This window comes from Idiotropiscis lumnitzeri, chromosome 4 (genome assembly GCF_059441095.1).
Source record: "Idiotropiscis lumnitzeri isolate Australia: NSW breed Sydney's pygmy pipehorse chromosome 4, RoL_Ilum_1.0, whole genome shotgun sequence".
Classification (NCBI taxonomy): Eukaryota; Metazoa; Chordata; class Actinopteri; order Syngnathiformes; family Syngnathidae; genus Idiotropiscis; species Idiotropiscis lumnitzeri.
In genome coordinates this window covers 31,840,380-31,857,811 of record NC_142394.1, presented here as the reverse complement: position 1 = coordinate 31,857,811, position 17,432 = coordinate 31,840,380, and the positions used below count along the sequence as shown (strand labels likewise).

Below are 17,432 nucleotides of genomic sequence, written 5' to 3'. Positions count from 1 at the left end.
AAGGTAGCGTGATTGAGCACGGGTAGAAAAAAATCAAAATAAACGTCATGTATTTTTATTATTAGGAACATTGTAAAAGATGTGGCAAGCAACGGTGTATCCAACAAAAATATGCCATTTGTTTGACCCCCTGCCTATAAAAAAAAATACAATGATAATAATGCTCAATGCAGATAAGCATTTGTTTTTGTTATATTTAGAAGGTCTGTAGCGGATGTAGTTTCGTGTGCGTGTGTGTTCGCGTGTGTTTGTGCGCGTGTTTGTGTGCGCGCGTGTACCTGTTGTGTCGACCGCGGTCGAGTCTTGGAAAGTCTTGAATGCGATTTGGAGCGCAGTGAGCGGCCACCATGTCCGCCGCCGTCACAGTCACACGCCATTTGGACTTAGCTGCAGTGCCGATACACATTTTATGCTGTCCATGAAACGGAAGTAACGCGAGCGCGGCCTCAGGAATGGCCAACTCGGTGAGTAGCCGTCCGGGAGGACTGGCCGCCTTAATGAACGCGTTGTTGGATGTGTCACAGTCGAGGCGTCGGTCCTCTAAGCTATCAAAAAAGAAAGAAATAAGGAAAAAAGAGATTGGACCAGCACGCTAGCTTTAGCTTGTACGTGCTGCTTTCTTTTCTTTTCTTTCATTTTCTTTTCTTTTCTTTCATTTTCTTTTTTAACGACGAAGTACACAAACGTTTGTGCGAAATCTCAATGCATTTACTGGTGAGTTGCATCTCGATTCCCGCATCGTCAAAATCCATATCCAAGTTTGCAAAATGTGCATCTGTGTGATGCATAGACCTCGTTTCTAACATTTCTTAGATTGCAATCTTAGTTTTCATTTTCCACTGGACTGACTTCTTTGGGATTTCAATGGAGTTTTTTTCCAGCCACTCCGTTAGGTACACCTGCTCAATCCAAATACAATTAACCATTCATCCATTATCCACGCCGCCTATCTAAAAATGAAAAATAAAAAGTTGCTCAATATGATGCTGCTCGAGCAGAATTGGACCTTTCCCTTAAGTTGACTAGGTAAGCAACATATTAGTAAGCCGTCAATATGATGGAATTGAGTGTTTCTAAAGTTAACAAAAAAAAAAAGTAACTTTCTCACCCTCAAACAAAAAAAGTTTAAACCCATGAGATGATGAATTGGTCGCGAGAGAGATGATCACTGAACATTTCCATTGCCAGGGGGCCGTCCAGGTGAAACTCGAACTTGGCCACCGTGCCCAGTTCCGAAAGAAAGCCACAGTGGAAGGCTTCACCCACGACTGGATGGTGTTCGTCCGGGGACCGGAGCACAGCAACATTCAGCACTTTGTGGAGAAGGTTGTCTTCCACTTGCACGAGAGTTTCCCGAAACCGAAAAGAGGTGAGCTGTGCCGCTTTTCATCCTTTTCGAAATTGCCCTCGCCCTCTGGACTTCTGCAGTTCCTCTAAAAAGTTGCACGACATTGCGAAAGCGAAGAAAAGGATTTAGTGTTCAGCTCCGCTGAGCTGATGCATTCAAGTCCCGAGGAGGCGAGCGAGGAGTGCCAAATGAATGACCTCAAAACAATCAATAATTTGCCTTTTGCTGACTTTGGCAACGGTGGAATGGGACTGAAAATCAGCCCATTTATGGCAATGTTTGCACCTGGCTTGACATGCCCGACGCTGCAGGATCGTGATTTAGACGCACCCGATCGTGTTTTTGCTGACTTTTATCTGGAAGCGCAATCGGGCACCAAATGGGCCAGATTATCAACATGCGTGTCTTTGTCTCGAGACGGCCCACACCGCTTGAAAAATCTGTCCGACGCATCCGATAATCCGCTTTTGGCTGACCTCAATCGGAAGGAAACAATCAGGCCCGATTGTCGTCTCGAGCCGAGCCGGCTTGGCGTTTGCCACAGAACAATCGCTCGGGCTCTGTTTTCCAACACATCTTTTTTTTAAGCTGGCCTCCAAATTGGCCCGATTTCTGTACGTGGGTTGGGCGATATCGCGCCGAGGTGAGGAAGAAAACAGACGGTGTCACTTTGAACGTCATAAAAAAATGCAGCGCGACGCAAGAGGATCTAATATGACAAAATAAATAAATGACTAGACAAATAGTAGGCTGGAACGTATTAATTTACGTGACAGCCCATGGGGCCCCTCAAGAAAAGCGAAATTCACTGCAGCCGGGGTGAGCTTCGTTCTGTTCACGATTTCCCGCATCGGAGCGCCGTCTTTGGGTAACCGAGCAACAAACGTGAGCAACGCTCTGAGTTTCGAACGGTCGCCGTGAACTCTTGTGCAGCCCAGCGCACTTTGTTGGGATCCTTTTCACATCTGAACACACTTTTTTTTTTTTTTAGGCAAAGCGTTGACAATTAAAAAAAAAAAAAAAACACACACACAAGTGCCTGTGCTTCATTATTACCGCAAACTGTTCTTGGGTGTTGCCACGACAACAGTCCATTTCGGCAATGCTTTCTCGACACGTGGAGCCGAGGAACACCCAGTGCGTTTTTTTTTTTTTTGCTCTGCGCCACTGATGGCCTCTGCTCAAAGAAGAAAGACCGAGGGGCGACTCGATTGTTGTGCCAGTCTTGAAAATGAGCGCTGATGGCGAGCGCTGGTGGCGAGATGTCCCATTCGTGGAAGAACAAGCGCGCTGTTGTCCAACTTGCCCCCAGCACGCGCACAGTGTGATGGTGTCATGATTGGTTCAAAATGGCGGCTCTCTCAAAGAGAGGCGCGCGCTTCTCGTCTTGGCATTTCTTTTTGCCATATAGCGTCCAATAAGTTATGCCCAAAAAGTTGCGGTTCGTCGTTTGGGACAATTTGTTTCGAATCAAGTCGTCATCTTGCTGGCGTTAGCAGATTCAAGTTCAGCAGATGTTCTTCTCGTGACTAAAGTTCAAAGTTCACCGGCAGCTGCTGTCATTTTGCACGTCTGCCGACGACACAAAAGTCGGTCGGTTGTCGAGGAGCCGGCCGGCCTCTTAATCCTGCCCGATGAATCTGGAGGCCGCTCGTGTTGCGTCGTCTCGCTTTTAGCTGATTAGCGCCAGTTGTTGAGAAAAGAGATTTGGAAAAGACGGCGCCTGTCCAAGCGTGCTGCGACGCAAATTGTCAAGGAAGCGCGTTGTTTAAACGAAAGAAACCAAGCATGGACTGTTCCAAATGTTGTTTCTCGTGTAGGTTGAGCTCAGCGCTTTCGAGCTCAGGAAAATTTGCTCCTAATTAAATTTGCCCGGCAACCTTTCCGACGTCAACGGATTTAAAGGTTGTCGTAGCGACGGCCGCGTCGTTCCCTGCGCGACAGAGCATCGACACTTTGGCGGCAAGAAGTCTTTAGCGGCCTGATGTCGACCTTCAGGATTGGGGAACATGTCAGCCGCGTTGAGAGACTCGAAATCAGCGCTTAGCGTTTTGGATTCGCCGACACTTTTCTGTTTTGTTGTCAGAGGTGACGTTCCACTCTTGCATGTGCACCACAGTGGACATTCTTCTTGGTCGCTTATGTCTAGCCGGGTTCGCAAGGCGCCACGTATTCCGCCACCTATGCCAAGTCATCAAATGAGCTTTGAAGGTTGCAAACGGCAGCTAACCTACAGCAAGGCACACGACGTCTCCGCTGCTCTTGCTGCTTCCCAAAAGCATTTCCGAGTGAGAGCGTGATTCGCATCTGGTCCCGTTATCGGGCCAATATTTGGCATCTTGCCGATAATCGTCCTCGGCCGTCTTTTTAACTTCTAAGGCTGGTTTATTTTGGGTGGCTGCAGCACACTTCTTTCTTTGTCTTGCTCGCTCTGCTGTGCTGTGCTGGTGGCCCTGCCTGCAGAAGCAGAATGGCCCGCCCACAGCGCCATCTGATTGGTTGCTCTGCCGAAAGATGCCTTTTTGCTTTTTCACCTCGAGTCACGCGCCCTACGGAAGAGGCAACAGGCTACAGACTTGCCCAAATTTGAATAAATGTCAGTCGACAACAAGTCACTGCTAACAGAAAACAATTTGCCATCGAAAACTTCAGAGCGATGTTTGTTGTCAGTGAACTATTAAGACGTGCGGCGGAGCCTGGGAGCTCCTGCACTTTTTGTTCCACTCTTAAAACTAACTAAAAACAAAAAGCTTCAACATGTTGTAAATCACGAAAGTTGTTTTCTAAACATGTGCTTCAAGGCATTTCAACAAAGTCGAGTTTTTATTTTATTTTTTTTTTTTTTCAACAGACGAATATCGGCCTCCATGACTACCGCTAATCGTTCTCGGCCCTGAAACAAAGCAGATGGTTCTATCGCAAGTTTTTACAACCCAACAACTGTTTTGATGACTTGACTCTTGCGTGAGTGCTGATTTGTGAACGGTCGCAGCCCGGCAAAAGATTAGCTTGTCCTGCGCCACAAAAGGACCATTGCCGGCGTGCCAGCTCTTTTTCATTTGTTGAAAATGCCCAGCCTGATTGGAAAGATTTTGACGAGCGTCCTCGGGCTGCCTTCAAGTCCGCTGGGACGCCGCGCTGACAAACATGAGCCAAGAACACCTGAGCTCAAGCGGAGGTCCTCGGGGTGTTAACACGGCGGGGGGGAGTCGCTTTTGCAGACAAGGTGGCGGTTTGAAGCTTTTTCTTTGTACTTGTTTAGCACCCGGGTGGAAATGGGACCTAATTAGCCGCGGTGACGAAATGACTTTGTTGAGCGTGTCGCCGTGGCATTAAACTCTCTCTTCGCTTTTGTTTGCAAGTTTGCAAGGACCCGCCGTACAAAGTGGAGGAGTCGGGATACGCCGGCTTCATCCTGCCCATCGAGGTTTACTTCCGCAATAAGGTAGACGAGTCGATTGACGTTGCACCCAAAATGGATCCGTGTCTCATCTGCGCCGATGGCCGATTGGCTGCAGGAAGAGCCCAAGAAAGTCCGCTTCGACTACGACCTCTTCCTGCACCTGGAGGGCCACCCGCCTGTCAATCATCTCCGCTGCGAGAAACTCACCTTCAACAATCCCACCCGAGAGTTTCGCCGCAAGCTCCTGCGAGCCGGCGGGGTGAGTGTGCCGTCGCCGTCCGTGGTTGCGCCAACATTGCCGCCATTTTTTTCCCGCTGGCTGGCGTGAGAGTCGCGTCGTCTGCTGCTTTTTCCCACCTGACCTAAGCGCCGCCTCCGTCTTCGCTTTGGCCGCACGCCTTTCTTGGCCTTCAAAGACAAACGCGCCTTCCCGCTCGGTGTGGAGCAATCTAGAGCCGACCGGCCGAATCGTGAGGAACGTGCTAACAACTTGTCTTGTCTTTTCTTTGAACAGCGCCGGGATCCACACAAACGCACCTCAGAGGAGTCAAACGTAAGATTTCAATTGTATTTGCATTTTTTTCTTTGAGACGCGGACGTTTTGTTTTTTCCGACCGTTATTGATCGGAATTTCTCCCATCCTGGCGTAAGAATATGTTGTCATTTGGATTGTTTTATACGAGCGAGATGACCCCCCAGGTGTTTTTCACACAATTATTGACCATAAATAGGACTTCAAGGTTGTTATTTATAGGTCAGGAAAACTCAAAATACAAAAATCCAACTGAGGTGAACTCATTGGATCTTTTTTTTTAAAACGCGTCCCGAATATAATTGGAATGGAAAATCTTTGTCATTTAAAATCACATTCAAATGTCGTTTTAAGCTTTGTTTTCAACACTAAAACTAAAATGAATCATTTTCAGAAAAATGACCAAAATTCACCCAACCATCCATTTTCTGAACCGCTTCTCCTCACGAGGGTCGCGGGGGGTGCTGGAGCCTCTCCCAGCCGTCTTCGGGCAGTAGGCGGAGTCACTCCCTCAACTGGTCGCCAGCCAATCGCAGGGAGACGAACAACCATCCGCAAATTTAGAGCGTCCGATCACGCGTGTTGTGGAAATGTGGGACAAAAGCCACGCAGGAGGGGCGGAGCCGGAATCGCACCCACGACCTCTGCACGGCGAGGCCATCGCTTGCTTTTTCACCTTGAGTCACACGCAATACGGGAGGCAGCGGGTAACAGATTTGGAATAAATGTCCCAACAAATTGAAAACTATTTGCCGTCATAAACTTTAAAGCGCCTGGGAGCTGCGTGCACTTTTTGTTCAACTCTTAAAACTAACTCTTCTATTTTTCTTAAAAAAAAAAGCTTGAACATGTTATAAATCCTGCGATTGGCTGGCAACCAGTTCAGGGTGTGACCCCGCCTACTGCCCGAAGATGGCTGGGAGAGGCTCCAGCGCCGCCCGCGACCCGCGTGAGGAGAAGCGGTACAGATGATGGATGTTATAAAAAACAAAATTTGTTTAATATGCTTCAAGGCATTTCAACTAAGTCAAGTTTGGGGTTTTGAGTTTTCAAAATTTTGACACCATTTTTTTTTTTTTTCAACAAATGATTATCGTCTTCAATAATCCATTTCGGCCCTGAAACAAAGCAAATGGTTCTATCACACGTGGCTTTGAGCGTGTCGCCGTGTCCTCGAGTTGGCGCGTTGAGTAGAAAAGCAAGCGCCATTCACCGGAACTAGCCTGTGTTGTCGTGCGGATGGCCTTGACAAGATGGCCGCCATTTAAGGGTGGCGCGAGCCGTGTGGTCACTTGGCGTCATCAAACAGTTATTTGATGTTGAGGCTTGGGAGGGGATCGGATCGGCTTTACCGCCTGACTTTCAAATGCGCCGGCCGCTTTATGTGGTCAAGGTCGTCGGGTCACGAGCCCCCTTCGACCAACTACAAAGCCTTTTGGAAGCGTCGGAACGCACCCCGCGGTCGTCTCGACTCTTTTTAACGGTTTGATCGCTTGGATGAAATATGAGGTGAGACAAACGAGCCCCGTCGTCAGAAACGATCCATCTGCTCCTTTGCCGTCCGCTCCGCTTTAAGAAGTGCGCACGTGTGGAAAACGAGGCCGCTGTCGCAAGAAGCGGACCTGCGCTGCCCGATATTTCGAGGGGGGCGGGGCATTCTATTCTCTGTTCCGCTTCTCCTCTCGCATGTCACGGGGGCGCTGGAGCCAACTGCTTGCCACATCTGGGAACATTTCCTTTGTGCTGGCCCATCTGAATTTACAATTAGGTTTTTTTTTTTTTTCCAGATAATATGAAACTGATTCTTATAGAAATATTGACACAGTTTTATTTCTAGTTTGCATTTCACAACAACTTGGGCTTTATCATAAAGTCATATCAACTTTGGATCTGAATGTCACAGCATAGACGCACTTAAAAAAAAGTTTGTGTTGCCCATAAATGAATATTAATTGTTGCAATGCGTTCTTGCTGGAGTCGTCATGGTAACTGAAGCCTCACGCCTCATTGGCCCAGCAGCACATAGCGCAGCCTTTCAACTTACTCAATGGAATAAAAACGGGCTCACTCAAGTCCGCTGTCATTCTTCTTGATAGGACGGCGCCAAAGGAAGCGGAAGTCCAATCGTCAGCAGCGGCAGCAGCTTCTCCAAACTTCACGAGCCCTCCAAGGTCCACAAAGACGAGCCGCCAAAAGAGAGCCAAAGTGCCTTCGGAGACTTGTGCTGGGAGTCCAGCAAAGCCCCGAAAGAACCTGTGAGAAAACCCAAAGAGAACCAGCCGCTTCCCAGCGGCAATCCCAAAATGGGCTTCAAGGGACCCAAATGTTGGTCCCATCGGAGCACGCGACGCTCCGCCCCCGATGGGGACATTCACGGAGCCAAAAAACGAAAAAGGGGGTTCGGGGAGCAGACCGCCGGCTCGGATGTGCCGCGTTCCGATAAAAAAGTTGGGAAGGACCGGCCGCGGATGCAAAGCAAGGAATTGCATCGGGGAGGCGACGACGCCGCCACGCAACGCAAGTTCCAGGAAGTGGTGACGGAGCCCGACATGCCCGACATGGACTCCACCAAGTCAGACGTGAGTAGCGCGCAACCAACGAGCTTTCTTTATTTCCTTTGGCAAATCACAAGGAGACAAAACGAGAGGAAAAATCCGTTTTCCGACCAAAGATGTCGTCCGTTTTCCACGTTGGCGTCTTGTCGCCTCCGTCACATTTTGGGGCTTTCTTTCAAATGCTCGATAGGTGTTGGGAAAAACAAACATTCAAACAGTCGTTAACTTCACTTTGACACAATAGTGAGAGAGTTTTTTTTGTTTTGCACTTGACAAACTTTCCATCTCTCCAAGAAAAGCAAACTAAAACGACTTTTTGGTGCTTTTGCGGTGCGCCCTCAAATTGGACAAAATATGCTTTTATGGTGGTCTGCTTGGCTCCGGGGATCTGCGCTGCAAAGGGGGTGGACCCCAATAAAAAGGCGTGTGTGTGTGTGTGTGTGTGTGTAGGGGGGGGCAGGAAGTAGACATTTCACAAACCTTTTGTCTCGCGCCACAATTTGATCCTTGACAAAGGCCTGACGTTTGCCGACTTTGCACACATTTGGATGGAGGACGTCCCCATAAAACGTGCGCGTGCGTGTGCGCGTGCGCGTGCGTGTGCGCGTGTTACAGCCAAATAGGGGACGGATGGCAGGATTTATGCTTTTACAGCTCGTGAGGATGCCGGCAATCGACAGCGGTGATTAGCACGAGAATAGCAACGATGGCCCTTCCTTTGCCGATTTACGGCCAGCTTTTTGTTTTCAATCCGAGATGCAATCCTCTTCTTTTTCATCTTTGTGTGTGTGGGGATGGCGGGGGCTGACAAATGCCAGGTGTCTGAGTCTTTTCAGCTTCGCAAAGCGCCGGGGCTCGTTTGATCTTTGTCTTCCCGCTGCTCACTGGGCCACAAACGGCAAACGTGGATTAGGGAGGTGCCGTTTTTTCTTACTTTTTTTATTTAAACCGGTTGCGCCGTCCTCGTGAGTTTAGTTGGCAGAAGGAACAAGCAACACCAAAAAAAAATAGTTTGCATATAGGGCTGTGACGATATTTTGATATCGATATGTATCGCGATAGTTAGGTGAGTGATATCAATAGAAAATGGTAAAAAAAAAACAACAACAACGGAGATCACGGCCCAACTCGTCACAAACTCCCTCCCATTGTGGAAATACGACTTGAGGCTTACGCATGCGCCGCTCAGCTAGCGTGACTCAAAACAAACGAAAAAAAAAAAGTGTGGCGTCAGGTGGACTTACCGGCCGACTTGACGAAACGTCCCTCAGTTCCATCGCACGGGAGCTCCGGGGGAAAGAGGCAGGCTTGCTTAATAGTTAAGCCACGAACAAGCACCCTCCCCGGACACGCACGGGACGAGAACACGAGAGCTCCGTCGCAAGGGAGCGGGCGTGCGTTGTACATTTTCAAATAAAACTCATCGGAATTCAGCCCTTTTCCCTTTTTCATTTTCAATAGTCAAAAAAAATATATACATAAAAAATCGACCGATATGACATTCATGCCTCCCGATATAGTTTTCAGCCTTATCGCCCAGCCCTATTTGCACATTTCCCCAAAGATTTGCGTTTTGTTTCTTGATGTAGCATGAACGCGGCGGCCATTTTGAAGGTGTGCTCCTTCAGGTCGCTGGATTGTTTGTAGCGTCAAGTAAAACGCTACAAACATTTGGGAGCGTGCCAAGACAGCTGCCGTCGCTTTGAGAAGGAAGTCATTGTGCGTTTTCCTCTTTTGTTGGCCGTGTCGCCAGTGGGAGGAGCCCAGTCCCACCACTTCCGGTTCCGGTTCCAGTTCCAGTTCAGGCTTTGCTCCCACACGTCCCACACGTCAAGGTAATCAAAGTCATCATCATCATCATCATCACAGCACCTTGCGTTCTGACTGCAATGTTATTTTTTTATTTGGGATATTATGCGTGTGCTCTTTTTTTCTTTCTTTATTTTTTCCTCCAGATGCAGCGGTGGATTTGATCGTCCGAAAGCGGGTGGTGATTCCCGACGCCACCCGCACAGGTAAGAGTCCACCTGCCGTCACGCTTGGCCTCCACTTGTGGCATGAAAGCGTATTTGTTCCGCTCGCTCGCAAACGGTCTCCAGATTTCTTTTCAAAGCGACGCCTGGCACGACGCTCACATGTTCCACGGCTGCTCGCGCAACTTTTTCCGACTGCCGCCTTCCCTGGACGGCACCCGATGAAGCAACTCATACCAATTTGTCTCTTTGCTTCTTTTCTTTCTTTCACACTTTACAACAAAAGGCAAATTCAACCATCACCTCCCCAATATTTCTCTCTGTTATAAAATCAAACACTTCACTCATTTAATTGCCCAATATTAGCTCATTTTCAAATGTAAAACTTTTTTTTTTTTCGTCAACTTAAGAATTTTCTTTAAGACAAAGATATTGACAGTCAACCAATTCTTTTTCCAACTCGGCAGACACCTTTTGAGGCATTTAAAAATAGTTGGTCTTTTTTTGGGGGGGGGGTAAGAAATTATTAATTTGAGCCATTGAGTTGTTTTTCATGCCATTGAAACTTTTTGAAGCTTTTCTGCGCACAACTTTTAGTTTTTCTTTCTCTTTTGAAAATGCTCCCCGCGCGTGCGTGCGTGCGTGCGTGCGCATCTAGTACTCGGCCCGCTGCAGTCAGTGATGCAGGATCTACACTCGGACGATCACGAGGAGCATTCGGAGGACGAGGACGACCTCGACTTGGATTCGGACGGCGAGCGGCCGGCGCTTGCGCACATCTCGCACCACCAACGCAGGTCGGCTCACCCAAGAACTTTTGCGCCGCTCGTCCCAAACGGATGAAAATGAATTTTAGCGCAAGTCACTTACTGCAGCGTCCTGTGACTTTGCACAAAGGGTCAGTTTGAGTGACGGCAGCGAGAGTGACAGCTCCGCCCCCTCGCCGCCGTCACGCCACGATGTGCCCGGCTCACTTAAGACTCCAAATAACCAGGTGAGATCTTTTCCTCTATCCCGGACAGCCCCTGAAAGTGGTTACGAGGGTCAGGTGAGGATAGAGCCACCAACGAAAATTCTTAGCACGCAACACAACACAGCGTCGTCGATCAGCCAACCAAACGACCATCAACGTTGATGTCGTAAAAAGCAATTGAATGATATGATTGCAACACTGTAGAACAAAATAGCCTCCGGCATATATGCTCTATCCATCCTCAGCGGCGAGCGACTTACTGCGGCTGACTGAGCTTGCTGTGACTCTATTGCCCCCTGGTGGCCGAGGAACAGCAGCTATTTTTTTGCTCGTGGCTTTCCAGGAAGAGGCAATCACCGACCGGCCACGATCTGCTGTCCTTCCAAATTTGAAAGACTTCAGGCGTTCGGCTGTTTGTGCTTGACTTGATGTTTGAGTCATTTGTTGCAATGTTGCTGCTTTGCTCAGATACTTGACTTGAAGAGCACCAGCAAGCGGAGCAAGCAGGACAAAAAGCAAAATGTCGATTGTGACAAGGTACAATTTGTGGTTGCGATGGTCATTGTGTCGCGTGGCGTGGCGTGGCTCGAGTTATTTGATTCCGCGTCTGTCGTTGTCCACTTTGCAGGCGTACCTCGACGAGCTGGTGAAACTGCACCAACGACTGATGACCTTAAGGGAAGGTCACATCCTGCAACAGGTAAGCAAACGCTTGCCATCACATCTATTTGGCCGCCTTTTGCCTTTGCGTGGGCCCCATTTTGGAAAAGGGACATGTTCTAAGCGTGTCCAATTAAAACTAATACTTTGTCCTTTTGTCTGGAACCAGAATCGGGAGTGGCGTCTTTTGCTCAGTGTGGGTTGCCCGCCGGTTTTGTTTTTTGCAGATCGTCAACGTCATTGAAGAGACGGGCCACTTCCACATCACGAACACGACTTTTGACTTTGATCTGTGCTCCTTGGACAGAAGTACAGTAAGGAAACTCCAGAGTTACCTGCAAACGTCCTGAAGTTGGGAGCAGCTCGCAGCTTCATTTCTCCACGTAATGTTTTTCTTTGGGACAATATTGGATGCAATGCAGAAAGCGCTACGAGAGGGTCGTCGTCAGCCAATCAGATCACCCTCAAAGCCGCGGGGGGCGTTTTGCTTGCGATGAATGTGGACGTGCTGATGTTTGCCATGTTTGGAAACGCGTGATCAACATTGCCGTCTTATTTATTGACTTTGCCCGTGTGTGTGTGCGTGCGCGTGCGTGTTGCAAATAGCAAAACAAAGAAAAGGACTTTCTTGAAGCACTCGGCAGCAATTGTTTGTGACGGTGCAACCCGCCCACAAAATACGGTCCCCGCACGTGTTTACAGTTTGATTTGTCACAATGTGTGTTGAAATAAATATTTGCAAGTGGGCGGCGCTCACAGACGCTGCGAGGTGCGGCTGTGTTTCGGATGACCGAATTGTTTGAGGCCCACCCAAAGCGGAATGCTCCTTACGTTTCGGGACTCGTGTATAATTTCTGCCAAGTTTCTTTTTGGGACCAAATCCATCCATGATGTGGAACAACTTCACAGGTAAGTCTCAGTCCAACAAAGTACGTATTCGATCCCTTTTCGCGGCAAACATGAACCTGGCAACTGAAACATACTGCTCCGCGCGTGCGTGTGTGCGTGTGCGTGACTCCAAATTGGGAATTACGCCCAAGGGATTGGTAAATAAACAAGACTCTTAGGTTGGTTGCATGGAGTGAGCAGGAGGCGTGGTTCCTATAGACACAAATGGTTATATTTAAAATACTCGGTCAAGAGATGTCAATCAAAGAAAAGAACCGGGTAGACGATGCCGGGCTGGAGCTCACTGGTGGACTGGAGAGGGACGAATCCCGGGGGAACAAGCACCCACTAAAAGAACACGCCGCACACAAATCGAGGGAAAAACACTCCCGAAAAAAACGCCCCGTTCTGACAACGGGAACGCCCCCTCTCACCAAGGGCCACGTCCGGTGTCGCCTGTTCTTTATAGCGTCAGATTTAGGCAACACTTAGGTAAGCGTCATGGCAAATACCGCCAACATTAGCCCACCCCGGCAAGGTGGCCGACTGGTTAGCACGATGGCCTCACAGTGAGAGACAACATCGGGCGTAGGTTCAATCCCGGCTCCGGCCGTCCTGTGTGACGTTTGCATGTTCTCCCGTGCCTGCGTGGGTTTCCTCCGGGTACTCCGGTTTCCTCCCACATTCCAAAAACATTGAACACTGTAAATTGCCCCTCGGTATGAGTGTGAGTGCGGATGGTTGTTCGTCGACGTGTGCCCTGCGATTGGTTGGCAATCAGTTCAGGGTGTGACCCCGCCTACTTCCCGAAGATAGGCTCCGGCGAGCCTAGTGAGGAGAAGCAGTACAGAAAATGGATGGATGGACTAGGCCACCCCAGGTATCCAACCAAGGTACTGTGAATGCAATCTGATGTGGCATTTCAAAATAAAATGCCATAGAAATCTCAACTTTTGACCTTTACACCCGATTTCGAAAATTATTAAAAATTAAGTTTTCGTTATCCCAGAATAAGACTTCTGCTGGGGCACACTCGGCCACCCCAGGTACTTTCATTAAAATCTGATGTGGCATTTCAAAATAAAAGGCCAAAAATATATCAAAATTTGACCGTTACACATGATTTTGAAAAATCGTTAAAAATTAAGTGTGTGTGTGAAAAACTGGACACGTCCACTACTGCAATACTTGTGTGGTTCATACGTGGGGTGGCTGATGACGTCACGCCACGGCACCTCCAATCGGACGAACTGCATTACGCGCCAATAAATTTGAGTCATTTCTATATTTTTTTTGCTTATTCACCTCGAACTTTGTTTGCACGTCGCCACGAGAATTCAAATTAAAAAAAAAATTCCAGTTGGGACTTTATCAATAGTTCTGTTGCTTTTATTACACATGCCTTTTCGATCGATCTGTTATGATGATCAACTCGTCATCCAACACTTTCTGTGTAAATTATTAAATATATCGCATTCATTCTAATGCTAATTTTGCATGATCCGTTGAACTTGTATTTGTATTTTTTATTGCAGACGTATGGCGCCAATGCAAACTATGCTGAGAAGTCAACCTCGAACAACTTTTCACCGGGCTGAACAGAGCTTCTATTATAAAGTGTTCTAAAAGACAAACAATTCTATTCTAAAATGTTCTCCGACTGAACTAGCGCCACCTAGTGGAGGACACCCACCCACGCTGCGACTGGCCCAAACGCTTATTTGAACTTCTGCCATTTTTGTTTCTCGTACCATTTAAGTGCAAACAATGGCACTCGAATGACGTCTATAAAAAAATCTCATTTCAGCAATTTTTAAACAACTTTATTGATACAGCACATTTCACGACAGCTGCATGTGCCTCTAACCCATCAACGTTGAATTAGAAATCCCTTTGTCATTGTACTCAAGTGTGCAACGAGATTAGAGAACCATAACTTGGTAAGATTCTACGCACTGGAATGTTCTGTTGCAATTTCATCAAAAATACAACCTTACAGCTTAGTTTGCGTTGATTGTCAAACTTTCAAATTTAACTTGCACTTTTTTTATTGTTATGGTCAAGTTGCTCAATTGGTGTGGAAATTTTTTTTTCCTGGCCCCACATTAATTTTTGACTACCAACCACTGTGCCAAATTGCGCAATCCAAAGATTTGACGTTTTTAAAATATAAAAATTAAAAAAAAAAAAAAGAAACTGGTAACAAATGAGCTCCTGTAGCATTTTAGGAAGCAAAGACAGATGCACATGCCCCTTAAGAGCTTTATTAAAACACCACTTCAACAAGCGAATGCCAAACAAAACAAAATGGGGACTGCAGCACCAGGACGAAAAAAGCTTCTTTGAAGCCACTTAAAAAATAAAAATAAAAACACTCCCAGGCAAGTAGATGTAAGATGGAACCCAACAGACTCGTTAGGGTGTTCTACACTAAAGACGATGGAAAAACGGCGCAATACAGATGTCGTCCTGAGATCTGCGCAACTTGCACTCACGCAGCCCGTTATACGGTCTTCTGTTGGCCCTTCTTTCCAATCAGAGATTTGTGGATGTGCGGGATCACACCTGTCAAGGGGAAAAAAAAAAGGGAAAAGGGAAAAGTTGAGCTCGTGCTCAAACACAGCCGCAGGATTAAGCGGCACCACTGCAGTCTCACCCCCGCCGGCGATGGTGGCCTTTATGAGGGAATCCAGCTCTTCGTCTCCTCGGATGGCCAACTGCAAGTGGCGGGGGGTGATGCGCTTCACTTTCAGATCTTTTGAAGCGTTCCCGGCCAGCTCGAGAACCTAAATGGAAGATTCTCAGAATTTGAATCCAAACTTATATATGACGGTCAGCTCAAGCAGCAACAATTTCAAGGCACCACATCTTGGCGTGGGTTTGGGTGATGTAATGGGGGAAAAAAAGTCACGAGCACCAACCTTCCATTTATACAATGCAACCTTCCCTTCCCTCCTAGCTTCATCTACATTTGCTGTGGCAAACAATCACCACACCAATTCTGTGTCCTTCCCACCTTGTTTTCTTCCCTCCTTTTGGCATCTTATTTCCATTCAGTTTCTTAGAGCCTTTTCTTCCTCATTACCTCTCGAGTGTACTCTTAAACTCATTCCATCCCATCAAGACAACTTGTTACCTACCTTCCAGCCTTACTGCCGTCCATAGCATCCAACTCTCTCTGCCACCAGTCCTCATTTGCTACTTCCTACTGCAGTTCCCCCCCCCCCCCCCAAATCCTATCCTTGCAACTCTCCTTCCATGCTACGGCACGATCTTTAATGACACAAGTTGCATTCCGTACTAGTTTTACCCCCCCCCCCCAACCCGCATTTCAAAACATCTGCAGTACCTCGGCGGTGAGGTATTCAAGGATGGCCGCACTGTACACGGCTGCAGTGGCTCCCACCCTGCCATGGCTGGTGGTCCGGGACTTGAGGTGTCTGTGAATACGTCCCACCGGGAACTGGCGGGGGAGAAAATGAGTTTGGAGCTCGACGTAAGCGTGTCGGAATAATGAACCGGGAGCCAACCTGCAATCCGGCTCGCTGAGAGCGCGAAATCGCCTTCGTCTTGGTCTTTCCGGAGTCTTTGCCCGCCTTGCCACCAGCCTGGAGATAAAAATAAAATGAAATAAAAATCAAAACTAAATACATACACACATTGATGAGTTGAAGTTACGCGGAAGAATCAAGTGGACACGGTTAAGTTTTAACGCCATATTTGTATCGCTCAATCGTAGAATTGAAGCTAAGCATGCTAAACTACGAAAAATTAAGCTAAGCTAAGCGGAACGACAATTGCTAAATACAAATCCATTAGCGCAATATAGTATAGAAACCGACGACGAGTTGGTGAAGCGTTAAAAAAGTAAATTAAGGCGTCCCGGTGGCTCAGTCAGCGACGACGAACTTACCATGTTTAAGCTTTCGATTAGTTTGGGGCCGTTGTATCCCAACCGCTAAATAAAACGAAAGCTAGACTCAGAACATTGACGGGCGGTTTGAACTACAATCCCCGCCTACAATTGCCACTGCTTTTATAGCCAAGTTGCATCCGGGGTCGCCGCAAGGACAAGGCTCAGCCAATCACGTTGTCCAATGAGAGACGTTCAGCCAATCAGTGGGAGAAGATTGAATTTTGCGGGAAAAGAGACTCGTTTCCGTCCCCAGTTCTTATGGGGAATGTAGTTGTTGCTGATCAACCGTTGGCTTTTTGTTTGTTGTGAACGAACATCTGGACCCCATCGGCACTCATTTCTAAAAACAGCAACAAATATTTAGTTTATCTTAATGGAAAAGAAAATTCACAATTCTAGTTTTTCAATAAAATTATTCATATTCACTCCGTAACTGACTGCTCAGAAGTCTGGCGAACTTTATTTATTTATTTTTTCACCACTAGGAAATATTATATGTTGTTATTCATTTGCATTAATTTAGACACTGTTGCGTTATTTAGCAAAATTATTTTGTTATTTTGAATACAATGACATTATACTAGTATTTTTAAATATATATTCCAATGAACAATTAATAGCATTTATGAACAACAATTAATAGCATTTAAAAGTAATTTGATTGTCATTTTCTTTCTAGAATTGACTATTTTTTACGTTTACCTTTTTTTCATGACCTGGCCGAATGGGGCTGCATCTGAAATGTAAAAAAAAAAAAAAAAAAAACAGCCACACGGTGGTAGTAAAAGCTGTGCAGTGACCCTTTTAAAAATGGAATTCCATCAATTTTACCGGAAATAATCTCTCAATTAGTAATTGAAAATCGCTTTATTCAAAACAAATCTTCTGTGATTTGCTTTATTTCTCCTGACACCAAACCGAGTGTTGATTGTTGGTTTTTAATTGTATTTCCACCGAGCATGCACTTGCAACCACTTGTCTAAAAGTAATAAAACTGATTTTTCTCTATGTAAAAATTAAAAATGTGTACTTTTAATGCCAGTGTGTGCACAGCAGTTGTTGGGGCTGCGCAGCATAAATCACGTGCCAGTCATTCTTGTCGCAGTCACTTTCTCCTTTGACTCGTGCGAAAATCTCCCCTGTTTCCTCCGGAGCTCACTCAAAACCGCTCGATCGTTTTCCTA

The 17,432-nt window shown here is 47.0% G+C and overlaps 2 protein-coding genes across 3 annotated transcripts; one reads left to right on the top strand and one right to left on the bottom strand.

Moving 5' to 3' along the window:
• Positions 1-223: 223 nt before the first annotated feature.
• mllt3 (MLLT3 super elongation complex subunit) lies at positions 224-12,209 on the top strand. Of its 2 annotated transcripts, none has more exons than XM_088293159.1 (12): positions 224-464; positions 1,189-1,369; positions 4,711-4,793; positions 4,867-5,010; positions 7,380-7,862; positions 9,592-9,673; positions 9,794-9,853; positions 10,470-10,608; positions 10,709-10,805; positions 11,253-11,321; positions 11,413-11,484; positions 11,672-12,209. In XM_088293159.1, the coding sequence occupies exons 1-12, from the start codon at positions 453-455 to the stop codon at positions 11,792-11,794; spliced, it is 1,545 nt and encodes a 514-aa protein (XP_088149285.1). In that variant the 5' UTR covers positions 224-452; the 3' UTR covers positions 11,795-12,209. The 2 variants fall into 2 exon arrangements, with proteins under 2 accessions (XP_088149285.1, XP_088149286.1); XM_088293160.1 differs by having other exon boundaries at positions 11,614-12,209.
• Positions 12,210-14,580: 2,371 nt separating this feature from the next.
• Positions 14,581-16,370, bottom strand: LOC148339259 (histone H2A.Z). Its single transcript, XM_088293168.1, has 5 exons — positions 16,246-16,370; positions 15,863-15,940; positions 15,682-15,795; positions 14,989-15,118; positions 14,581-14,897 (listed from the first exon to the last, which is right to left on the bottom strand). Exons 1-5 carry the CDS (start codon positions 16,246-16,248, stop codon positions 14,836-14,838), a joined length of 387 nt encoding a protein of 128 aa, XP_088149294.1. The 5' UTR covers positions 16,249-16,370; the 3' UTR covers positions 14,581-14,835.
• Positions 16,371-17,432: the final 1,062 nt, after the last annotated feature.